The sequence below is a fragment of the Suricata suricatta genome, chromosome 8 (assembly GCF_006229205.1).
Source record: "Suricata suricatta isolate VVHF042 chromosome 8, meerkat_22Aug2017_6uvM2_HiC, whole genome shotgun sequence".
NCBI classification, from domain to species: domain Eukaryota; kingdom Metazoa; phylum Chordata; class Mammalia; order Carnivora; family Herpestidae; genus Suricata; species Suricata suricatta.
Genome location: NC_043707.1, coordinates 8,428,926 through 8,454,034, shown reverse-complemented (window position 1 = coordinate 8,454,034; position 25,109 = coordinate 8,428,926). Strand labels below are relative to the sequence as shown.

The 25,109-nt window shown below is 54.8% G+C and overlaps 2 protein-coding genes across 6 annotated transcripts in view; one reads left to right on the top strand and one right to left on the bottom strand.

Annotated features, from left to right (window-relative positions):
- CLEC16A (C-type lectin domain containing 16A) overlaps positions 1–10,359 on the bottom strand; it is a 187,364-nt gene extending 177,005 nt beyond the window's left edge. For all 3 annotated transcript variants that reach the window (XM_029950046.1, XM_029950045.1, XM_029950047.1), the window contains exon 1: positions 10,137–10,359. In XM_029950046.1, the coding sequence (XP_029805906.1) occupies positions 10,137–10,216 (80 nt within the window). In that variant the 5' untranslated portion in view covers positions 10,217–10,359. The remainder of the gene's footprint in view (positions 1–10,136) is intronic.
- A 2,428-nt stretch (positions 10,360–12,787) lies between these two features.
- Positions 12,788–24,744, top strand: DEXI (Dexi homolog). 3 transcript variants are annotated; one of them, XR_003911706.1, is made up of 3 exons: positions 13,573–13,716; positions 20,051–20,296; positions 24,114–24,744. XR_003911706.1 is itself a non-coding variant. In XM_029946949.1 (2 exons), the coding sequence occupies exon 1, from the start codon at positions 13,280–13,282 to the stop codon at positions 13,565–13,567; it is 288 nt and encodes a 95-aa protein (XP_029802809.1). In that variant the 5' UTR covers positions 12,788–13,279; the 3' UTR covers positions 13,568–13,716; positions 24,114–24,744. The 3 variants fall into 3 exon arrangements, 2 of the variants coding, with proteins under 2 accessions (XP_029802809.1, XP_029802808.1); XM_029946949.1 differs by lacking the exon at positions 20,051–20,296 and having other exon boundaries at positions 12,788–13,716; XM_029946948.1 differs by lacking the exons at positions 13,573–13,716; positions 20,051–20,296 and adding an exon at positions 21,607–22,957.
- Positions 24,745–25,109: the final 365 nt, after the last annotated feature.

Sequence of the window (25,109 nt, the reverse complement as noted above, 5' to 3'; positions counted from 1 at the left end):
CAAATCCCCACAAATGGGTAGGGGCTAAAGAAGTAGAACCTTGCAGACGAAACAGTCAGGATTAATCTGCTTCAGGGAACTGGGATTTCTTTATAAATATTGTTGCTCTTTGTTCTATTTTAAAGGCAGTATAATCCGTCTCTTAATTAAAGACGGCATGCAACGTCTAACACAAATACTAGAACCGCTCTCCAAAAATAGAGACCTCCACCACCTGTGCCCAAATCCACGGCAAGGCCGCACGAGGGTGTGGAGGCCAGGTCCCCCTGTGCGAAGGGACGCCCACGACGCTGACGCGTAGCAGCTGGGGGGACTCACTCTTGAATCTAGGCCCCCATCCCCCTCCAGGGCATTTTCGCCAAGAAACTCAGAGAGCGGAATTTGTCAAATTGTGCTTCACCGGGCCGCTGCATCAGAAACCCCCGTTTCAGCAGCAGATCCTAGCTCCCCGGCCCCAGACCCACCGAATCGGACTCCGGGGTAAAGAGCCCCAGGTTTGCACTCTGGATAAGCTCCCGCAGAAGTTTCTGAGTAGCTGTGTCAGCCACACCGCAGACACCTCCTGTACGGCCCACAGTATGCCCCCTACAGCGCCAGGACAGAGGACAGGCAGTGTTGGCCGGGGGGAAGGGCAGATCCTCACCACTGTGGGTTCCCTTCTGTCCAGGGATGGTATTCATTAGCATCAGTAACTCATTCCTGGCCTGGTGGGAGGCAGCGGCCTGGGGGCCTGGCTAAGCGGGTCTGCTCCGAAGAACCCCCACAGGGCTAGGAGAGTCTTAAATCTTTAGGATCAGCCCTGGCTTCTAACTCCTGGCCTCTCTTGGAGAAGCCTCCTGCATTGAGAAGCTAGAGCTGATGTGCTGAATTAAGAATATGCATCTGGGAGCACCTGGGGGGTTCAGTTGGTTAAGCGTCAGACTTCAGCTCAGGTCATGATCTCCTAGTTCGTGGGTTCGTCTGTGGTTTCCAGCCCAGGATCGGGCTCCGTGTTGACAGCTTGGGGCCTGGAGCCTGCATCAGATTCTGTGTCTCCCCTCTCTCTGCCCCTCCCCCGCACATGCTCTGTCTCTCTCTCTCTCTCTCTCTCTCTCTCTCTCTCTCTCTCTCTCTCTCTCTCTCTCTCAAACAGTAACTAAACATTAAAAAAAAAATTTTAATAAAAAAAAATATACAGCTGGATGAAGAGGCACCAGCCACCCACATGGGGGCAGCAGGGAGCTCCGACCTTGGGGAAGTGAAACCCGCGGTGGGGTGGGGGGTCGTTTTGATTGAAGATGTAGTTTCAATACACCCACGCAAAGGAAGTAGAGTCACAAGATCTGTTACAGATCCCTGAAGCTGGGGGGCAGGGGTCGTGCAAAGAGCCAGAGGATGGGCTTCTCCAACCCAGGGGAGGGCAGCAGGAGACAGAAGCAGGAGACAGCAAGCACCTGCTACAGAGCGGCCCCTTTCCTGCACCTGGCGCATGCTGCCTTAGGGTACATCTGGAACTGATGTTCGGCGTGAGGTGTAAGATACTGGCCAAAATTCATTTTTTCCATATGGATATCTAGTTGAGTCAGCATCCTTTACTGAAAAGGTCCTGATTTCTCCAATGTACTCTAATGTCAACCTTTGTCCTTGATCAGATGCCCGCACCGGCAGGGACTCTTTCTGAATGCTCTGGTTCCACTGATCTATTCATTTACCTTCGTGCTGATACCATGATGTCTGATTACTGCGGCTTTATGATAAATCTTGCTATGTGATCATGGAAGTTCTCCGACTCTTTTCCTTCCTTTTTTCCCCGTTATTACAGTTGGCTATTTTTGGCCCTTTACATTTCCATATAAGTTTAAAAATCACCTACTCAACTTTCACAAAAATACTTGCTAAGATTCCCTTTAAGACTGCCCTAAATCTACAGCTAAATATAGAGGGAACGAATCGGCATCTTTACAACAAGGTTAACATTGTGACATTTTACGTTTCTTCCAGTGTTCACTGCATAGGGGTCTCCCACGTCTTTTGTTAGATATATTTGTAGGTAACTGGTGTTTTTGTGATGCTGTTGTAAATGGTAGTGTCTGAAATACTCATTTTCTAAATGTTTGCTGACCGTAGATGCAAATACCCATAACATCTCAATCTCTCAATTTCTACAATGATTGTACCTGCACCTTGCTCATTTTTTTCACTCCCACTATGCCCTAGCACACTGTTTTAGGTAATGCTTTAGAAAGAAGAAAGAGATCCTCAATACATATTTGCTTAAATGTACTGGGGGAGAGGACGGGGGAAATGGATTAAGGTTAATATTTGAATGCTGCATCTAATTCCAGAGCTTTGGAAGATCAAGTAATTCAACTACCTAGAGATCCTAATACAACTTAAGTTTCATTTTTTTAAGTTTATTTATTTATTTTTGAGAGGGGCAGACAGCGAGGGAGGGAGAGAAAACCAAGCAGGCTCTGTGCCTCAGCACAGAGCCCAACGCAGGGCTCAAACCCACGAGCTGGGAGATCATGACCGGAGCCAAAACCAAGGGTCCGGCGCCCAACCGACGGAGTCACCCAGGTGCCTCAAGTTTAATAACTTTCTGATTTGGGGTGTAATAGTCATTTAAGAAAGGCTGAACACTTCAACAAAAGATATCAATCTTGCCACTGGCTTGAGATGAGCACTACTGAAGTGTAGGATCTCTCTCGAAGGGCCTTTTCCTTTGCTGTGGACACGTACACGCTGTAGAGCTTTTCCATGCCCATCTCCGCCCACACACACACTTTGGGTAATAAACGCATTTTTGTTGCTGACAACCGTCTGCCGCAGCTGCAGTGGCTACATCGTATGCCGCCTGGGGCACAAGGAGGTACTCTCGTGCTGGACATTTGGGTTCCTCCTTGTTCAGAAGATCAACAATGTTACCATGGCCGTGTGTGGGTGCAAGGCTGTGCCCCTAAGTTTCCAAGGGCACAATGGACAGACTTCCCTCCGACAGTGATTACTGGTTCCAGGAAAACATTTTCCTCTCAAACTCTGCGTGTGCACATTCTCATCATCATCAAAACAGCTGCAGCCTACTTGTGCTAAGCCCTCTGACTGCTTCAGATGTAGCCACTCATTAAACTCTGACAATGAGCCTGCACGCTTGCCGCCCTGGGGAGCTGACGCTCAGGGGACCCAGGCGGCCTGACTCCAGATCCCTTGCTTAGCACCATTATAGTATAGAAAATGCAAACAATGCAGGAAACACTATTATTAGCCAAGCATTTACATGAAGTTATGAGTGCCCAGCATGCGAGAAAACTGAGCAGATAAACAACAAACCAAAAAGGAATGAAAGTACGTATCAGATGTGAAAGTCAGTCCTCATGACTGACTCTTCCTCTATTTAGAAAACAGCCAACATCGTGCCAGCGCAGGCTCCGTAGAGTGCAGGATCTCAAGATCAGACCCTGCCCATGAGCGAACTCTACCCGGAGACAAGGCAAAGGGTCCAAAACGCCTGGGAAGTGGGGAATGACAGCCTAGTGCCAGCGTGCGGCCGGCACACCGGAGGCTCGTCACCAAGGACGACGGGCTGTAAACAAATTCTGCCCCCACAGACCCTGCTCTCTCAAGAGCCACTTCTTTCACAGGTTACACCACTGCGGGCAGTAACAATGAGGCCCACTTCAGAGACAAAGTTCATCCAAGTTTTAGGGCTTGTATCATAATCGGCCTCTTAGGATGCTCCTACTGGAAGGTCCTGAAACTGACTCATAAGCTGAAGTGTGAGAAAGGGTAAGCTGAGAGGCAGAGGCCTAGGGAGATGAGAAGGCCACTCCCCGAAAGGCACGCCCCCAAATAACAATGTCTGGGAGTGGGTGGTGAGGCCAGAGGGACGCAGAGCCCTTGTCTATTTGGTCTGCTCAGCACCAGGGCGGAGAATGCCGCTCAGAGCATCCACTCTGCGCCTTGAAAACCACCCCCGGGACAAGGCCCAGCTCCCCAGGGGTGCAACCAGTCCAGAGGACTGGGGAAACATGTTACAGACAGTGCTTCTCCCGATGAGTCACCCCAGAAAGATGTCAGACTGGGCCAGCTGGTGAGACTGGGTCAGAGGCTCGGGGAGCTTGGGGGCCCCACGAGGGTGCAGGCGGGGCTCTCAGCCCCACGCAAAGCCGTGGCTCCAGCGTGGGCACTGGGACCAAACTGGGCAGGGCAGCCGGTGTGGAGGAAAGCCCGGCCAGAACTTGCCTCTTCCATTCATCCTGCGACGCGTACTCCTCACGCGCCTGCTGTGTGCCAGGCCCGTGCCGGCATCTGACAATTCCCAGGTGGACAAGCCACACCAGCCCCTGTCCTCGCGAAGCTTATGTTCAAATGGAGCAGGACGAATACTTGATCAAGCAGGAGCATTTCTGACGGCAAAAGAACATGCCTGAGGGATGCTGGGCAGCTTCCTGGGCAGCTAACTCGCAGCCAGGAAAAAGCCGGAAAAGCCCAGAGCATCTGGCAGCTGGTCTAACCCTGCCGATGGGAAGACTGTGTGCATGACCGTGTGCTCACTGAGGGGGACAGTGGGAACGAGAACGAGTGACATTAGCGATGACAGGAGAGCTTCCCGCCGGCTGAAGTCACCAGGGCAAGAACTGGTATTTCAAGGATGCAGTTGGGCATCTGCATGGGCAGGAGGGGAGGGGGCTCCAGAGGAGAGCAAAGATGAGGACGGTGGTCGTGCGAGGTGTGGAACGGGGAGCGAGACCAGAGGCCCGTAAAGGTGAAGCAGCGCAAGAAACACGCCTGGGTCAGCGCCAGCCGCCACCCTCACGCCTCAGAAGGCAGCAGCAGTCCCGAGGATGCCCACCTCCTGCTGGGCCCTCCCCCAACCCGCTCCCCAACTTCGGCTGGACCGCAGCACGCAGGATCTGCCCACTGTTCGGAGCCTGATGTCCGAATTCCTCCATGTAACATACGGAGAGGTCTCTGTGACCTCTCCTGCGTCATCAGTCTGCTCGGGGATCCTGCACTTCCCCGTGCCCCACGTGCACCCCCCCTTCCCGAACCACCGGAGCCCCTCGGAGCCCCTCTCTCGTCCAGGCTTCTCACACACGGTTTGGTCGGCATAAAGCATGGTCCCTCCCACCGCACCCCTACCGCCCAGCACAACTCTCATTCTTTAGACCTCCATTTAGGTGGGTGTCTGCCAGGTGCCTGGGTGGCTTAGTCGGTGGAGGCTCTGACTTTTTTTTTTTTTTTTTTTTTTTTTTTTTGGAGAGAGAGAGAGAGAGAGGGAGAGAGACAGACAGTGCAAGCAGAGGAAGGTCAGAGAGAGAGAGAGAGAGAGAGAGAGAGAGAGAGAGAGAGAGAGAGAGATACAGAATCTGAAGCAGGCTCCAGGCTCTGAGCTAGCTGTCAGCACAGAGCCCGACACAGGGCTCGAACCCGTGAACTGAGATCATGACCTGAGCTGAAGCCAGACGCTCAACAGACTGAGCCACCCAGGCGCCCCGAGGCTCTGACTCTTGATCTTGGCTCAGGTCATGACCTTGCCGTTTGTGTGGTGGAGCCCCCTGTGGTCTCTGCAGACAGCTCAAAGTCTGCTTGGGATTCTCTTTCTCTGTCCCTCTCCTGCTTGTGTGCTCGCTCGTTCTCTCTCTCTCTCTCGTAAATAAATATTTGAAAAAATAAAAGAATTTTAAAAAGTTAAGAAAAAAATTTTTAAATGGGTGTCTGCATACTAAGGAGACTCCTGACTCCCCAGCCTGCATTACAGGGCCCTCATCCCTAACTCAATGGATGGGAACAGAGTCTAGAGCACTCTGACAGCAGGGAAGAACTTGGACTTGACATATGGGCGCTTGGACTCATAAGTGATACGGTGAATAGGCTATCCTAAAAAAAAAAATTTATCTGGCAATACTGTACCCTTAAAAAATAATCAGTGCCATCTTAGGCAAAAGGTGACTACACCAGGAAGAGGTGAACATTGGCTAGATGTACATTCCTCTTCTCTTTGGGTAACAACCCCTGATTTTCCGGGGGGGGGGGGACCACCCCTGTCTCTCATTCTCTATTCACTAGCTTGGGGGGAGCTGATGCCACCCCAGCTCCAGGCAAGGGTCAAGCAGAGCACCCCACACCCCTGGCCACAGTGACTCGGTCAGGGACAGGCATGAGACCCCAAGATGGCCCAACTACACCCCTTCTGGATTCCTGCTGGCAATATTTAGAAAAAACACTCCCTTTTTTCCCCACGGATTGCTAGACTGCCGTCAGGAGAGCCTGGTACCCACACACGAGAAACGCAGAGACCAGAACTGGGAAGAGACAGGTTCTGACAGCTTTGTGGACACGCGGACTCAGCCACACTGTAGCTGGGAGCCAATCCGTTCCATTTGGGGCACAAGGAGACCCTAGCCAGGTTTCTGTCACTTGCCACCAAGATGGTGACCCCCATGCGAAGTGATCAGGGCGCAGGCAACGGAACGACACACCAGCACCACCGCGGTTCCTGCGACAGGCGATCGTGCAGGAGCAGCCACGCAAGTGCGTCGGCAAAGACTGTGCTCTCGGGTGGGCATTCGTCGGCCAGCGTCACAGCCGTGCCACGAGTCTGGGCGGCAAACCGCCCGTGGCATATAGCACGTCACCTCTTCCTATCTCAGACGGCCTCAACGAAATCCCTAACTCCGATCAGTAGACAAAGGCCACAGGCGCACAGTTGTCCATTATTTAGCAAAAGTAAAGCCCTAACGGGACTCGTTCGTTCCCAGGGTGAAAGCGGAGGACGTTGGGAAGAATGATGTGGTTCAAAAGCGATTCCAGCTCTCTCTGTACTAGCTTCCCAATTTTTCTTTATATTTCAAACCGTTCTTAAAAATAGTCTAGTTTCAAAAGGGGGAGAGTTCCTAGGTGCTCTGGGTGTCAAAAAAAAAAAAGTTTAGGGGTTTTTCAATCCAAAATTCTTTTATTTTAATCTTCTCCACCCACACTGTCCTAGGTCAGGCCACGAGAATGTTAGGAATTGTCACTTGTCACTGGTAGGGTGACCAATGTGTATCAGTTGCCCAGGACTTTCCCAGTTTTAGTACTGAAAGTCCCACGTCCTGGGAAACCCCTCGGTCCCAGTTGCTCGCGATGGTTGGTCACCCTTCGTGTCAGATGAAGCGCAAGCCCGTTCCACCTCCAGCCTGATTTCCTACAATCACCAGTGCCACCTTGGCACTCCTCAAACCCAGGGCCCCCCTCCCATGCCCCGCGGCCCCCGAAGATGGCTCCTGCTTGTCCTTGAAGACTCTGCTCTGGTGATGCCTCCCTCAGAAGGCTTCCAAGGGCTCCGAGAGACCCTGGACCTACAGAGATCCCAGCACAGGATGGGCTGTGTGGTCACTGGCACGAGGGCCGTCTCCCCCATCGGCCTGTGAACTAACCTCAGGGAATGAGCTGTTTAGTACCTAAGGCCCTGGACGTTTACCATCAGAGCCAAGTGAAGAACATCACAAGGGCTGGGGTGAGGACTAGCTGCTGGCACCACTCTTTCCCCAGTCATTCTGGGATCTTCCAAGCCCCACACCAACATGCAAATCTCCCGGCTCCTCTGATGGTAATATGGATTAAGCTGATCCGCCCGATCCAGGACAGGCAGCTCGGGTTTCCAAAAGCACCCAGTGGCCTTTTAACCTCAACAATGAACCTGGGCAGTGCCCAGATACTTGCAAGGAACCCGAGAACCTTGACCATCCCCTGGTTGGCTGGAGGGTAAAGAGGGGGCACAGAGCTTCCGCCAAGGTGCGAGTCTTCCCAAACTGACTTAGGAGGAAGTTTCACTCACAAAGACAGTGCGGTGGGTGCAGACACTAAGGGCCAATCCTGGCGTTGACTCGTTTCAGCTGCTGTCGCCTTGGGGCAAGCAAACCTCTGGAACCTTAGTTCAAGGTCCTACCAGCCTCATTGAAGAGCACCATTCTTTTTTTTTGTTTGTTTTATTTATTTTTTTTTTGAGAGAGAGAGAGAGAGAGAGAGAGAGCACGCGAGAGAGAGATAGCGTGAGCAGGGGAGGGTCAGAGAGAGGGAGACATAGAATCTGAAGACAGGCTACGGGCTCTGAGCTAGCTGTCAGCACAGAGCCCAACGCAGGGCTCGAACCCACGAACCATGAGATCATGACCTGAGCTGAAGGCAGACGCTTAACCAACTGAGCCACCCAGGCACCCCCTACCAGCCTCTTTGAACCTTAGTTTCCACTTCTATAAAATGGAAAACAGGAACAGTTCCTACAACTCATAGACTTGTGAGGACTCAGGGGAATCACAGGCAGGAAGTCCTGAGCAAGGCCCTGGCCCAGAAGATGCGCTCAATAATTATTCAGGTACTTGACAAGAGCCAGAGTCAGGTAGAGCTAGGTGGAAGCCTGCAGGTGCCTGGATGCTGGCACGAGGCCCAGCCTCTTTTAGATATCCACCCCCCGCTTCTCAGCCATACCCACCCACCCTCTAAATTCCTGAAATCCTTACGCCTCTCCCTTTTCAGTCCAGCTGCCCTCCCGTTTAAGATTCCTGGCTTCCCTACACACCCCGTCCCGTCTACGCCTCTCTCCTCCCTCTCATCAGCCCCCCCATTCCTTACTACATCCTGATCCCTCCTTCCCCCACCTCTTCGAGACTCACACATTTACTAAACGTCTGCTCCACACTAGCAAGGACACAGCACCCCCATCCCTGGCCAAATGAGAAGCCCCATCTAATCTCCCTCCCACCAATCATTTCCCAGGGCCCCTGTCTTCCTTCTGCTCCTCGCCTCCCCCCTCCATCCACTTTCCTTCCCGTTAGTAATCTTGGGAGCTCCCTATGGAAACCAGTCTGTTTCTTACCACCAAAGGTTTGCCTTCTCCCCACACCACCCCCAAATGCCTGCCACCCCACACGCTATATTTCCCTCCCTGGAGTCATTCCTTCCACAAAAGTCTCTTTTCCATCACCACCTCCACCACCCCCCTCCAAATTCCGGGTTTCTCTACATGCTCGGCACTTATCCTCAATTCATTTATTTTGTTTTTCATTCTCTCAGTAGGCCAGACACAGCACTAGATGTTAAGAATACAGCTGTGAACGAAACAGCAGTCTGTTACCTCCTGGACGTACCAGTTTAGGAACAGACAGAAAAGGAGCGCAAACACACAGGATGCATGTAGGGAGTAGAGACGGGCATTGAATGAAATCAAGAGAAAGATCAGATGGACAGGAAATGAGGTGAGGAAGCACTTCAGGTGGGGAGGTTTGGAAGGGTTTCCCGAGCTGATAAACCAGCCACCTACTGTGTAACTGACACCAGATCAGTCTCTTTGCACACATGACATTATTGAATTCTTGCACAACGTTCACCATCCCCATTTGGAGATGGGGCACCAGAGGCTCAAGTAGGCGAAGTAATCTGCCCAAGGTCACACAGCCAGTCAGGGGTGGGATCTGGATTTGAATGCGGGTCTGATGCACTCCCGCTTCCCGGGGCCACGTCTGCTACCTGTCCTCCCCCAGAACTCTGATACTCCTCTGATACTCCTCTCCTTAGTCTCCTCGACGGGGGGGGGGGGGGGAAATGTTTTAATTACTGCCATTCACTGAACGCTCCTACCTGCTTCCAGTTTTGTGTGCATTCTCTTATCCTACCCTCAAAACAATAATAAAGAAGCATGTGCTGATACTATATCCATTTTACAACTACGGAAACTGAGGCCCAAAAATTCACACCCTTAAGATTCAAACCCAGATCTGTTTGACTCCTGGGTCCAGATCTCTGACTCTTAAGCTGTCCTCCCTAAAGAAGTACCACCCCGGTAAGCTCGGTGCCCACCGCTGCCCGGGGCAACAATGAAGGCTGCGTCCACAAACTGAAATCTCGTTCCCTTACTTTACAGACGGGGGTACTGAGACTCTGAGAAGCTAAACCACTTGCCCAAGGTCACACAGCGAGGAGCGACGGTGTTAGGGTTCGAACCCAAGCGCCCTGACTTCAGAGCCCTCGCTCTTAACCACCATACAGTCTTTCCCGGGCGTCTCTCTATGCCCTCCACCTCCCTCTCACACCTCGCAGAAGCCCCGGCCCGGGGCCAGGCGCCCCCATTCCCGTGTCCAGCCCCGCGGCCTGCCCCCCTCAGCCCCCAACACACTCACTTGAGGTGGTCCAAGGAGTGGATGTTGCGGGAAGACTTGCCGTGGCCCCCGCCCACCCAGCTCCGCGAGCGGCCAAACATGTCGGCGGCCCCGACCCGTCGCCCGTCTCACGGTCTCATGCCCGAGCGCCGGCAGCGGCAGCACAAGCGGAGGAGGCAGCGGCGGAGGTGGTAGAGGGACCGCCAACCACCTTCCTCCCCGACCCACAGCTCCGCACTGACATTCAGCCGGAACCGGCCGTTCGACCGCCGCGCTTTACGGCTGCCGCCCCGAGGAACGCTGGGAAATGCAGTTCTCCCGCGAGGCCCCCGCCGAGAGGACTCTGCAAACGAACTACAAGGCCCGGCGTGCATCACGCAACTACGGACCTGCGGCCTTGGAGAAGAGGCGGAGCGAGAGGAGGAGGGCCCGCAGTATCGCACGGTGGGCGGGAACGGGAAACCTGTGCGCGGAGCCTTGAGGACGGAATCCGTGAAGTTGGGTGACTCAAAATAACCGCAGTGATCACAATTATTAGCTTTTATGATAAGAATAGCTATTGCAGGATATATACTATGTGCCACTGTCCTAAGCGCTATACATATATTGTTGCTTAATTCTAATGAACAGCCTATGAAGTGGGTCCTGTTATCCCCATGCCCACCCATTCCCGGGGAAACTGAATCACAATTTTCAAGGATTGACTTAGCTAAGGTCATGGTTCAAACCGTAGAACCCTTATTTTATGCCCTAATAAACTATTAATCTGTACAAAACTTTTTAATTTTTTTTTTTAGTGTTTTATTTATTTTTTAGACAGAGGCAGAGCATGAGCGGGGAGGGGCAGAGAGAGAGGGAAACACAGAATCTGAAGCAGGCTCCAGGCTCCGAGCCGTCAGCACAGAGCCTGACGCGGGGCTCGAACACACGAACGTGCGATCATGACCTGAGCCGAAGCCGGACGCTTAACCAACTTGAGCCACCCAGGCGCCCCTGTACAAAACTCTTAATGGCCGTGATTGTTAACATTTTTGGTTTTGGTTTTGTTTCTTTCCCCACACGAGCCAAGAAGTTGTATCTAAATTTCTGTACTGGAGTAGGAGTAACAAGCTTCCCTAGAGGCAAGACTGCCGTGGTCACTATTCATTTCTACACCACACAATGATCTACAATCTACCGCGTCCCATTAACTGTGTTCAGACTTGGGCTAAGGGCCAGTGTTCTCCCCACTTCCTAGCACAAAGTTTTGCAAATCATAGGTGCTCAACAAATATTAGCAGTGTGGGGCGCCTGGTGGCTCAATCGTTGAGCATCTGACTCTTCGTTACTTCTCAGGTCATGATCTTGAGGGTGAGATCGAGCTTGGGATTTCCTCTCTCCTTTTCTCTCTCTCTTTCTCTGCCCCTCCCCTGCCCATGCTTTCTTTTTATCTCAAAATAAAAAATAAGATATTGGCAGAGTGAATGAATGGCTGCATGAAAGTTTCGCCTTCAGAAGTTGGAGAATTAATAGTTTGCTCTGTAATTCATCTAAAGGGGCAAGAAGACAGCCATGCAGAAAAAAGGACAGGTCTGTTCTCCAAATGCATGCAGACCTAGCATCTTCTTGGGCCCTCCCTTTTCTCCGGGCCTAGATTTCCTCATCTGTAGAAAGTGGTAACATACTACACTACCCCGTCTAGCTACAATTAAGCAGTGTATGTAAAGCACCCAGTTCAGTGTGGCCTGAGATTTAAAGGTCTGTTGAACCCCTGAAGATATACAGGGGTTGATCACGAGGAGGGGAATCTATGAGTACGAGACTCACTTTCCTACCTACTTGATTGTTTTTAATGTTTAACCACGTGCTGGGGTTTTTTTTTTTTTAATGTTTCTTTATTTTGAGGGGGAGAGTATAAAAAGCGAGAGAGGGGCAGAGAACGGGAGACAGTGAATCCCAAGCAGGCTCCGCACTGTCAGCACAAAGTCCGATGCAGGGATCTATCTCACCAACTGTGAGATCATGACCTGAGCTGAAATTAACCTACTGACCCATCCAGGTGCCCCTAACAAGGACTGTTTTTAAACATGGTTTACAAAGTAAAAACAAGAAGCATCCCCACTGCTGCAGGTCTGCCCTGCCTGGGAATCTCTTCATTCAGGTGTTCCTGAACCCTAATATGTAGACCTCCGCGATGCACTGGACCTTCCCGCAGGCAGAATTTGGAGAGCTCTAGGAGGCACTAATTGCTCTTACCCATCACGGAAAATTGCCACTATGGGAAGTCGGAGATTTTCACTGGTAAATTCACCGCTCCCCTACCCTGCCTCCTTCTGACAAGTAAACTGAGTCCCAAAGAGGCGTGACGCCATACCCAAGTCTAGGGGGTTGTTGCGGAAGCTCGCGGTTTCCTCTGACTTTCGTGGCCTTCAGGATACCTGCCGGTTTGAACAGCTTTCCGTCTTTTTCCGCTCCCGCTACTCCGTGGGGGATTCGCAGAGCTAATTGGATTTGAGACCTGGGCGGAGCCCTGAACCAGGAAAGCAAGTCAGAGGCCAGCACCCCGAGGGGCGGAGCGAAACGGTACCGCCCCCGGACGCTTCGGGCCAATGAGCGCGGGCGTTGAGCGGGCCAATGAGCGCGGGCAGGGGGCGGCTGGCCAATGAGCGCGGGGCCGCTCCGGAGGCGGTGCTGGGAACGCGACCAGAAGGGCGACGCGGCGGCCGCAGCCATGGGAGCTGGGCCTGCGGGGGCGCGGAGGGGGCGCGAGGATCTGCCGGGCGGAGCTGAAGAGGCAGCCGCCGGGACTGGCCCTCGACGCTGAGCCGCGGTTAGGTCCCCGCCTGCGCTGCGACGGCCAGTGAGCGCGAGCGGGGGGCGTCGGAGGAGCCGGGCACCCGCCGGCCGCCTCGGCGGGGGGCCTGCCTTGCCGCCTTGAGGATCGAGAGGGTCGTGTGGGCACATCTAGGGGTGCGTGGGCCCCGCCAGGCACTTCTCAAGGGCCAGGGAGCGTCCGCAGGGGCCGCCGCATACCGGCAGGGGCACCGCCCGGACTCAGCGCCGCCTCGGTCGAGCCCCCGGGACGCCCCTGGATGGCTGTGCTGCTCCCTCGTCGGCCGCCCGGGCGCCGCAGCGGCTGAGATCGCTGGGATAGCCGGGCCGCCGCCGCCCTCGCCGCCCCCTGCATGCCCGGCGCCCGGGTCGCGGCCCACCTGGACGCGCTGGGCCCCCTGGTCCCCTACGTGCCGCCGTCGCTGCTGCCCTCTATGTTCTACGTGGGCCTGTTTTTCGTCAATGTGCTGATCCTATACTACGCCTTCCTCATGGAGTACATTGTCCTCAACGTGGGCCTTGTCTTCCTGCCCGAGGACATGGACCAGGCACTCGTGGACCTCGGCGTGCTCTCCGACCCCGGCTCGGGCCTCTATGATGCCGACTCGGAGCTCGATGTCTTCGATGGTTACTTGGAGTAGGCTTGCCTCCCGTCCTCCCCTACCCCCCAACGACCTGCACCCTTAGGCCTGGACCGGCTGCCCAAATCATGCCGCCGCTGCTGGTTGGGGGCATCGTGTGGCCAGGGATGGGACCCCCAGGACGAGGCCCTCTCTGGCCTCCAAGACCTGTAAGTGCCTTCTCTGCGCCAGATGAGAATGGGTTGGGGCGCCACCTGCGAAGAAGAGGGTGGCATCTCCAGACCGGACACTCACCCTTCCCCCAGGCTTCCGATTTCTCCCTCCACCTCCTGAAGGTCTAAGATGCCAGGAATAGCCAGACCCTGTTAGACCCTTGTCTGGGGCTGGAAAGCTTTCCCTGGTGAAGGTGACAGTCATTGAGGGAAGGGAGGCTGAGCTGAAGTGGTGCTTGGCTTAGCCGTGGTACCTACCGCCCCAGCTTGTGGGAAAGCCTGTGCACCCAGATCCCTTTGAGGCAGATCTGTCAGCTCCTCCCCTCTGCCTCAATCTGGCTTGATGGTGACCTTGGCTTTTTGGGAGTTCCCATAGTCCTGGAAGCATAAAGACTTGCAGTGTTAGAAGAGGTGGCAAGCCGGGCACGACCACCTTTGTCCCGTGGCCCCTTAGGGGATTGGGTGGGGACTTGAGAGCGGGGACTCAGGGCTGAGGGCCTACGAGGAGAAACCTGCTTCAGCAAAGTCTGCACTTCTTTTTGGCCTTGGGTTTGCTGCTACGTGGGAGTCGGGTTTCAGGGTGCCCCAGCCCGGCAGTCCTCCAGCTTGCATCTGCAAGGGCTGCCAGTCTTGCGGGTGGCTTTTGCAGACTAGGCAAGCTGGGGCTGGCCTTGCCTGCGGCGTCTGCAAGACCTCAAGCAGGAGTAGGGACCACAGGATCTTTGCATGGAGGTGTTCAAGTCCTGCCCCTGGGCTGCGACCAGGAAGCTGCGTGTCCTGCGCCCTCCCCCCAAACCTTGTGTGTTGATGGGAGGGAGATGAAGGTCCAGGAAGGAGAAGGGCTTGGTCAAAGTCTCACAGCCAGGAAGAGAGGCAACTGGACAAGGTGAGAGGGAGAGAGAGGCAGGCAAGCTGCTGGGTCTGGTGAGGGTCCGTGGGACGTGCAGGCACTTCTGAGGACATCTAGGCAGCAAGAGCTCCTTTTAGAAAACAGACACTAATGCCACTCACCCCAAGCAAGCTGAGTTAACTCCCCCCTCGATTGCCTGCCTTTGCCAAGGTGACATAGAGGGAGTGCCGGGTGGGGCAGAACCCGCTGGTGGTAGTGCTGAGGGCTGGGGGCTCCCCTGGGCGGGGGGGCGTGAGATTTCTTTGATAAAAGCTTCATTTGAGCTCAGTTCGACTTAAGAACCAAGTGCCCAGCGGAGGCTGCGTTAGCCGCTCTTGCACACCTACCCAGTCTGCCATCCATCCCCCAATCTGTTCTTTGATCAAAGAAACATTTCCTGAGTACATACCGTGCCCTGTGTGTGAACACAGTGAACAAGAGAGACTTAGCCCTGGCCCTCCCGCCACGCAGTGAGAAGACACAAGCAGATTCCTAAACAAGATCATCAGATTTTTTTGAGAGCATTAAGACACGTAGGAAGGACCTGGGCCCCCTCTATTGAGTTCAGCACCTAGAACAGAAGCCTAGCATCTATAGGTTCTCAATAAATGTCTGTTGAGTGAAACGGAATAGAGATGGGGGTGGGGGGTACGTCAGAGAAGGTCTCTTTGAGGAGATGCACGTTTGAACTGAGCCCTAAATTGGTAGATGGAGCCAGACTGAAGATCTGGGGAAAACCAATCCGGGCACGAGGTAGTGGGGTAAGAGAGTTTGTTTGTGCAGCCCCCAGAATGAGGCCACCGTGGCTGGAGAGCAGCCCCAGGAGGGGTCAGTGGAGCAGGTGGGGGCAGACCCTACAGGACCTGGGAGGCCAGGGCCTCGAGCAATGGGAAGCCATCAGAAGGCTTTAAGTGAGAGAGGGCTTTGGCAGCCGAGGGCAGAATGGGCTGCCGACGCAAGTGTGTAAGCAGGGAAGCCAGTTAGGAACGCGGGGGCTGGAGCTGGAGCTGGAGGGGCTTAGCTGGGGCCAAGGGCAGTGAAGAAGAAACAGACTGAGAACCCCTTCCCGAGGTGGGACTCCGTTCCAAGCCTGTCCTCAGTACTGATCATTCACCGTGCCTCGTGCTAGGCCCCTTGCGTTTTCCCTCCTCCAGTCATTCAACAAACTCTAGCCCTGCCTGCTCTTCCTCCAGTACCCCCCACGCTAGGCCTTGGGAGAGCCAGAGATGAATCTGCCGCCAAGCCAAGCGCTTGACTTTGAGACGGCGTACGTTGGTGAAGAATGTCTTATTTTATCTCTTCACCACATCAACAGAAACACTTCCCCTTCCAAGTGAAAACATTGGCATGCTCTGAACCCCAAACTGAAGCCCAAATGCTTCGTCAGGCTCCGCACGCCGCAAAGGCTGTTTGAGCAGAAGCACCAGGAAGTGTGTCGCAGGGACACCCTTGCAAAGCTGTCAGAGTGGCGGGGCCCAAGCTGGGAGGCAGGAAGGCCTGGGGATGCGGGACGTGTTCAAAGGCTGAAGAAGCGGGGAAGCCACACACCACGTTCCTTCTTCCCCAGTGCCGTGTCCTGAATCCCGAATCCCAGATCCCGGCCCAGGCACCAGGGAAGCCCAGACTGCGGTAGGGGAGGGCAGCTAGTGACAGGAAAAGCCTCTGGGGAAGATCTAAAAATGGTCTGACTGCACCTTATCTGTGGGCCCCTTTCTGTAATCAGAGGAACATCGGTAGTCAGATCTCTTGGCTTCTGGCTTGCTCCCATGCCGACACATTCTCGTGTTTCACATGACAAGGTCACAGAAGCCTTGACTAGTGTGGAGGGCAGGCAGCGGGGGCTGGGGAGGATCTCACGGCGCACTCTCTTTCTCGCCTCCCTTGTGTGTCTGTATGAACATAACAGCTCATCAGACACTTATTGAGTACCTATTGAAAGAGGCAGTATTAGAATTGTGTTTAGGAGCAAGAACCTGGTTCAAATCCCAGTCCTGGCTGTGACCTTGGGCATGTCCCATATCTCCCTGTGGATCCGTTTTTCTCTTCTAAGCAGCCAAGGGAAATGAAATCGATCTCCTTGTGAGGATTAAATGAGATATATGTAAAGCTCATAGTCCTTCCTGTGTAAGGTAAGTGATAATATTAGTGTTAACCACTGTTAGTATTAACAGACATAATGAAAAGTTCAGGCCCTTGCAAAGATATAAGCCTGCACGTGCACTCCTGCATGAATATTTATATCCCACGATGAACCACGGAGGGCTACCTTCCTCAGTGCTGCGTGGGTTTGACTCTGAGCTACTGGGAGAGAATTCCTGCGTTGCCTTCGCTGCCTGGGACCCCCAGGAGACCTTTCCCACTGCCTGTGGTGTCCCAAGGCCACCAGATCTGGGCCCTGTAGAGCCAAGGCTCTGCAGTTTCCCTTGAGCATTTATCACTGCCCAGCAGCAGGAAGTAGGAAATTGGGACTCCCTCCTTCCCAGGAGAAAGGCCCCCGCGGCTGGCCTGGGAGCCATGGGGGAGTCCCCCCATCCCAGCGTTCAGATGCAGAGGCAGTGCAGCTGGACTGAGTTGTCCCTGCTCCTGGCACGGAGGGAGGGCTGTGGGAGAGAGCCTCTCCGCACTGGAAACACCCTGCAGAATGTTGCTGTCAGTCTGTGGGGCCCAGTGGAGCTCACGTACGGAGCGCGGGTAACCAGACCCCTCGGTCTACCCGATCCAGGGTCTCCTGGCTTCAGTGTCCTGACTGGGTGCCGCGGCCGCTCCCTCTGGCCTACCTGCCCCGGTCCCTCCGTGCTAGTCGGCAGCCTGTGCCATGAGCAGAACACCCAGGCTGGCGTGCCACTGCGCTGCTCAGAGACCCAGGATTTCTGCAGGGACGTGGACAATAGATTCAGGTCATAGGAGATCCCACAGAACGCTGGTGGAGCTCCTGGAGGGAGACGGGGGAGGAGAGGGGTCAGGGCCGATGAGGGAAACCAGGCGGTCCAGGCGACGGTGGCGAGGGGAGGCAGGCGCACCCCAGGCCAGGCCAACTTGCCACTCTGTCCTAGCGCGAGGCTCTAGGAAGGCTCTGGAAGAGCGCTGGCTGTGGGATGCATGGGTGCCCGCTGCCCCTCAGGACCGGACAAGGGTCTAGGCTCTGGAAATTCCCCCAGAACTTCTGAAAGCTCAGCCTGCTTGTGGGAAATGAAGATCACGGTGAAAGGGACAGGCAGCCACGTCCCCATCTCACAGATAAAGAAGCTGAGGCCCCAAGGGGAGGAGTGAGGGGCCAGGGAAGCAAAGCTGAGCCAGACAGCCGAGCCTCCGCAACCCTCTGCTGGGTTTGCAGGAGCCCCGGGCTGGGGGGAGGGGGGGCTCCCCAATCCCGACCTTGCAATAGTGTGAGGCTCTTGCTCCTTTTTGCCAAGTTTTTTTTAAAACCAAACCTCACTTTGTGAGATTCTTTCAATTATGCAAAAGTTGCAAGAAGAGGGCAAAGAATCCCAATGCAGCCTCCACCTAAAGTCACCATTTGCATGGATTCACGTGTTGCCGCATGTGCTCCCGAGTCTGACACGTCCCCCTCTGTATGAGCATGCATCTATACGTAGGCCTTTGCCTGAGCCATTTGAGAACGGATTGCAGACCTAATGCTCCTTTCCCCCTAAGTATTCCGCTGGATACTTTCTTAGCCCAAGGACATTCGGTTCCATGACCACAATTCCGATTGTCAAAATCCGCCTGTTCAACACCGACTCGAGCCTGTGGCCCCGCCAGTCTCAGACTTTGTCCAGCTCTCCCCGATCGTCCCCATAGTGACCTTTCACGACACAAAGGCAGAGTCTAGGTCCCAGATCCCATCCCAGATCACCCTTTGCCTTAATTGTTGTGGCTCTCGTGAGTCTTCCTCAATGCCGACCTGCCCGTCCTCCGCCCTTATCTTTCACGTTCTGCCGTTTTGGAGGAGCACAGGTCCCTCAGTTTGGGTTTATCTGATGTTTGTCTTGAGATTAAGTTCAGAGGATGCACTGTTGGCAGGAGCCCCGTGGAGAAGTGAGCCTGTGCCCTTCTGAGTGCGTAGTTACCAGGAGATACATGACGTCTGTCCCACTACCTGCAATGTTAACTTTGATCGCTTGGCTAAGGTCATGTCTGCCGGGTCTGTCTCCTGTAAACTTACCGGTTTTTCCTTCCTCACCTGCAGTTGTGATCAAACTAGTTTTAGTACTTCATCTTTCAAAAATCTACTTTTTCATGTGAAATTTTCTTTATTTTTGAGAGAGGGACACACACACACTGAGCGGGGGAGGGACAGAGAGAGTGGGAGACACAGAATCTGAAACAGGCTCCAGGCTTGGAGCTGTCTGCACAGGGCCCCACGGAGGGTTTGAACCCGTGGACCATGAGATCATGACCTGAGCCGAAGTCAGATGCTCAACCAGCTAGCTGGGCCACCCAGGCGCCCCTGTGTAAATTTATTCTTTAAAAGGATGTTTATGACGCTGAAAACAGAAAACCAACATTATGAGGCATGGATAAAGATGTGAGTGCCAAAGTGATTAACTTCTGGCCCTGTCCCAAAGCCAGCTAAAGGGCTGGGGCCTCCGGCCTGCTCTTTGTTACGGGGGACAAGCCACTGTCCCGTACGATGGGGTACTAGTCACACCTTAGAAGCTCATGCGAGTTACATGAGACCGTGAGGGGCATGTGGTTGGCTCTTCATAAATGATGCAGTCAGTGTTGATGGTGGGTTAGACCCAGAGGGGACTGAGCCCCGGGGAGCCGGGCCTCCTCTTGGGGGCTGATGACTGGAGTGGATGTGTCTGTTTAGGTGGCCTTTGAAGCAGCACAGGGTGATGATAACTAGCACCCAGGGAGTCCGGTGATGCTGGTGCCCTCACAGCTGTCATCCCAAGCCTGGGAGTGGCTGGGAGCTGAGCCCTGGTCACCCGGAAGGGGAAGGCTTCATTCCTGGGATTTTTTTTTTCCTGGCAGGGGCTCGGCTGGGTGGTTAAAAATAGCTGCCTCTCTCACATCTAGCTTCCCCTGAGCTCTCACCCAGGAATCGGGCAGGGCAGGGCTCATTAGCTCTATTATACAGGGAGGGAAACAGAGGCTTGGGGACGGGTCATTGACTCACCGCAGATACCCAGCTAGGAGGTGGCCAGTTGGGCCCCCTAGCCTCCCTCCCAGGGCCTCCTTGAGTAAGGTCCTCTGTCGCTCTTGGGCACTTGCTACTCCTTCCCACCACCAACCAGAGACCTGGCCAAGGCTGTTGCACAAGCCAGGGGTATCTGGCTAGAACTAATGGTTTCATTTGCATCATACTTGTTTTAGCGTTTCCTTCTGTTGATGACCAATGATAGTGTTTTTTATTCATGAGAGTGACATAAAGGTCCCTTTAAAAGAAAAAAAGTGCATTGATTTAAAATACTAAATAAATAATACTCTGGGCAGTTCTTAGGACGAGACTCCAGGGCTGGAGCTGGAGACACCTTCTGGAACCAGAATCTCTACCACACCGACAACTGATGAGTGTCAGCCCCGGGCATGTGGACCAGATCTGGGCTGGAGACACCGGCCCTTGCTTCTCCAGGACGCTGGCTTCCATCTGGGCCACAGACCCCGGCAGCCTCTCCTTGCCCAGCCCCTTCTGGCCGTGAACTCTCGGAGCAGACAAGGCAGCCGTCCTTTGACCACACGGTCAGTCGCTGAGACAGCAGTGGAGACGCCGGGCACAGGGGCTCTGGGTGACATCTGTCTGTAGCCGCTTTAACTGGTTGGTTGGTGCGTGGAGAGAGAAGAGTGAGCAGTGGGTTTGCAGCAGGCAAGGTCCTTGGGGAGCGACTAGGGCTACTGTTTTCAGAAGGCCCCCAGCACTGAGGAGGAGCCCGCCTGGTGTGTGTTCTAGCTGGGAAGAGGGGAGGGGCCACCTCGGGCATTGTCAGCTTTCCACCAACGTGGTTTCATACAATCCTCACAACAAACAGTCCATGGGGTAGGCACTGCCCGTTTGTTTCAGAAAAAGAAATAGCCCAGAGGGCTTCAGTAATTTGCCTGAGGTCACACAGCTAGGAAGGGGCAGAGCCTGAATTACAGACTGCCCTGGGGAGGACCATGGGATGGCTGAACTGTAGAAGAGAAATCTTTGGGCCCATCCAGGGCCTTGCCACTTCAGCACCCTTACGACACGAGGGGTTCTTTTTCTCACTGAAGCCACAAGCCCAACTACTAGGCAGCTTCTGCACCGTGGTATTGAGCTGACACATTGCTTCTTAAAATGGCTCAAGGGCCAACTGTCATTGTCAATGACAGAAATGAGTCAGCTGGCCCCTCCTGTCCAGCTCTGCGGAGTAGCACTGAATGAAAGGTTACAGCTTCAGAAGGAAAGGGGGGGAAAAAAGCCATTGGCCGATGAATAGTCTTCCGTGCGCTAAGGTTGGAGAACCCCTTGGCTTGGATTCTGCAAGCCGCAGCTTTCGATGCCTCGGAGGACAGAGATGAATGAACCTAAGATCAGACCAGGGAAAGGAGGTTCAAGTCCTGGCACTGCCCTTGGCGAGCTGTACGGCCCTGACCAAATTACTGAACCCTCTCTGAGCCCCGTCTGGAGTTCCAGATAATGAGCCTGCCTGGCCCCACCTCCTAGCAGAAATGAGCTAGGACAGGAGTTAAAGCACGTGGCGCAAGGTAACCTCTGTGCTAACCCCTAACCCTAACCAAGGACTCTTAAGGGGTTCGCTGTGAGGCCAGACTTACAAGGTCAGGAACAAGGGGATTGATCTCCATCGCCATGGCACCAATGAGTGCCCCCAGGACGTCCTCCGGAAGACACAAACCCAGGCTGTCCTCAACTTGCTGTGTGACTTAGGGCAGGTCACCGCCCTCTCTGGGCCCTTTGTGGAATGAGCGCAACCAACTCCAGTGGAGGTCTTTCAGACCCGATGTGACACCGTCAACAATTTCTGTTCTTTGGCCTGGACTGTTCTTTGTGTCCTTATTTTTTTTTTTTTTAAAGGAGCTCTTTTCAAAGTGAAGTCATGTTCTGAAAAGATAGGACCTTTATATTCCTCTTAGAAGTGGAAACCCAGCTTCACTGCCCATAAATAGGTGACCCTGCTGATGGCACAGTGAAAACGGAGGGCAGGAGTGAATGCAGCTGCAGCCCTGGGCCTGCCCAGATGGGAGCTCAGCGCGCATGAGAGACGAGGTCCCCTTGCATGGGCTTCGTCTCGGTGCCGGTGGGTAGTGACCAGGACCTGGACAGGAGTGAGTCCCCTTTCCGGGGGCTGGTTCTGTGTTCTCTGACTTGCTGTCCACACAAGTCTGAAATGGGCTCAAGTAGGATTCCTGGCCTTGGAGGCCTCTGCAGTGAGCCCTGCTCAGGAGCACCCCCCCACTGGCCCCCACAGCGAACCCCAGAGGCTCTTCGGAGGGAGGGGAAGCCATGGACACCTTTCTGGAGGGCTGAGCTCGCCAGCCCCTCCCCATTCCAGGTCCAGTGGGGAGGTCGAGGCCTGTGCTCCCAGCTGGCCTAGATTTGGCCCCTCCCCCACTCCACCAAGGCCTGGCTTCTTGCTCCCTTCCCCCACCCCATGCAAAACCAGGGGCATCAGGAGCGGGGTGTAGGACCTGCCTTGCTCTCATTGGCAGCCCACCCTCCACCTGCCATGTTCTCCACGCACAACCTTACCCAGACTCGGCCCCATCTGTCCCCTGTGCTCCGCCCCGTCTCCAGCCTTTGGCCACTTTTCCTTACCAGATTGTGTCTCAAGGGCGTGAGTGCATTTATCGCCAGGTCCCCAGCACCCAGCTCAAGACCTGGCACACTGGCTGTGTGAAATTAGGTAGGGCTGAAAATCTCCAGTGGGTTGCAGCCTTGGAGAAACGAGCATCCCGGACAAGTTACTGGCCACTGTGTCCTCATCTGTGAAATGGAGTCATAACAGCTTGTTGCTCCGGGAGGGCAGAATGAAATGACACGTACCATGGGCTTTCTCGGCTATGCTCTCCAGGAGTGGACCCTGGGACAAAGATTCAACGGCAAGTCGTTTACTCGGGAGGCCATCCCAGGAACTACTGGTAGAGAGTGGGTCGGCGCGTCACGAAAGGGTTATGTCACCCCCGCAGCCTGGGCTCAGTCCTGCTCAGGGACTCTGGGGGCCAATGTGGGAGCGAGTAGGCATCAGGCATCTCAGCTGCAGAGTGCAGGAGCTGGAATGGGACCCACCACATTCCTGGCCATCGCTGGGTGGAAGACAGCTATGCAGAGACAGTGGCTTGCCTGCACTTGGAGCCAGGACGTCAGGCAGCCCTCCGGCAAAGAGGCAGGTCTTTGTACTCTGATCAGCCTGCCTCGGAGGGGTGAGTGGAGGGAACAGGGCAAGGCACCAGCCGCCTCCAACCTGGGCTCACGGCACTTAAGAATCAGCTGCCTGATTGTGCTTGTTCGTGTTGTAACAGAACCGCTGTGTGGTTTAGGCCCAGGTCCTGTAGCTTCTCTGAACCTTGAAAAGATGCACGGTTCTAGTGAAGGCAGTTCTGCCCCCTCCGTGGCCCTTGGGAATGAGGCAAGGGAACCTTTTTAGTTGTCACCGGGCCTGGGGGTGCGACCGGCACGTAGTAGTCAGGGACCAGGGACAGCCCCCTGCCACCTCGGAGGACTGCGATGCCCCAAAGGCCGGCGAACAGCCGTCCGTGTTGCGGGTTTCACAGTAGGTTCGTCTGATGCATGCCAGCATTTGCAGAAAGCATAGTCAGCCCACAGAGGTGAGGCACGGACCCCAGGCGGGAGAGTAAGCAGGGTGCAGAAGATGTCGCAAAGACGCGGCACCCCGCCGGACCCAGAAAGCGAAGGCTACTGGAAATGGGGACCAGCCATGTCCCCAGCCTTCCCGGAGCCTGTGAAGTTTTCCAGGCAGGGCGGGAGGCACAGCCAAGCCCCGCCCACTACCCCCCTCCCCCCAGCCAGCTCAGCTGCCCTGGGGCTGAAGTGGGCCAGCAGGCCCTGGGTGACCCCTGAGCAGGCTGCCCTCCTCCCTCCGGTCCCCATCCCCCACCTCCCTCCCAGGATGGACAGACCCTCCTCTCCAAAGTGAAACTGCGCTGGGTCTCCAGTCCAGGCTCCTTAGAAATCAAGCAAACTTATTTTTAAGAAGTTATCAGGGGGCACCTGGGTGGCTCAGTCGGCGAAGCATCCGAATTCGGCTCAGGTCATGTGGGTTCGAGCCCCATGTTGGGCCCTGGGCTGACAGCTGGAGCCTGCTTCCGATTCTGTGTCTCCCTTTCTCTCTGCCCCTCCCCAACTCATGCTCTGTCGCTTAAAAATAAACATTTTTTAAAAAGCTATTAGTAAAAGTTACAGGAAAACACCCCCCAGACTGCAAGAGGTGGAGGGTCGCCTCCCGGGGCCTGGAGGTCGGGTCCAGATGCACCATCAAACGGGGGGGCGGGGGCGGGAGGGTAGAGGGTGACGGGACCCTGCTTCTCTGCCAGTAACACCCTTTCCCCTTCTTGTTAGGCCTGCTTCCCCCAAGAGCTCCGTGCCAACAGAGAAGTTTCCGTCTGGACCCGGCAGGGTGGGGCAGAGAGATGGAGACTGAGAGCCGAGGCCCAGGAGGCCTGTGCCCCTCCCCCGCCCGCCTCGCACACACAGCCTTGCCTTGGCTTCTGCCCTTTCGCAGCAGCAATGGATGTTTACAGGAGCCCAGCCAGAGTCTGCCTCCCCGCTCTTCACCCCTGCACCTGCTGCTGCACACTCCGTCTCCCGCGAGGATGCTTCACACCGCGGACACACTGTGGAGGCCGCTCACAGCTCCCGGTCAAGGCCAGCGGAGCCCACAGCCCGGCAGGGTCTAGCCCCGAGGCTGGTCTTAGATGCAGTGACTATTTCAGGGAGTAAGTCAGAGGAGAAAGAGGCCAAGAAACGTGGGGGGGGGGCTGAGGCTCGGGTCTGACTTACTTGTCTCAAGTTACTCGTTCTGCAAAATGGTGCCAGGACTGATACATCGGGGCGGGGGGAGCACCTCGCTGCTCCGTTGGCCAGAAATATTTTTGAAAATGGGAGTCATAGGAAGACTTGATGTCAATAAGCCTGTAAAAGCAATACTTAGGAGGCTGACTTCTTTCAATTAAAAAATGTATGCAACTAACTCCAGTCTGCAGAGGAGATTCTTTGAGATTCGGGAAAGGAGCCCTTATGCAAGACCCTGTGCTTGACTCAGGGGCATAAGAGTCCAGGCTTCCCCTGGCTCGGGACCCAACAGGCCAAGCTGGGCTGGTGTGGGAGTCCAGGCTGAGAGAGGCCAGGGCCCGCCTGCGGGGTGTGGTGGCCAGGCTCCCAGAGACGCACCCAACCGGGAGACCTCTGTCCCCACCCCCCACCCCCGCCGAACTCCAGGGAATAGGCAGCTACAGTGCCCCCTGTCCCCCCTGTGCTTCTGACAAAGGGAGCCAGGGAAGGTGAACGGACATATTTGAGAGGCTCAAGGAGAGAAATGAGCGTGCAAAGGGAGGT

Coding starts and splice junctions, on each gene's coding strand:
- DEXI (XM_029946948.1), top strand. CDS start 22,570: ATGACACGTACCATGGGCTTTCTCGGCTATGCTCTCCAGGAGTGGACC. Junction 22,958..24,113: donor GATCAGCCTGCCTCGGAGGG/GTGAGTGGAGGG, acceptor CCTTCTTGTTAG/GCCTGCTTCCCCCAAGAGCT.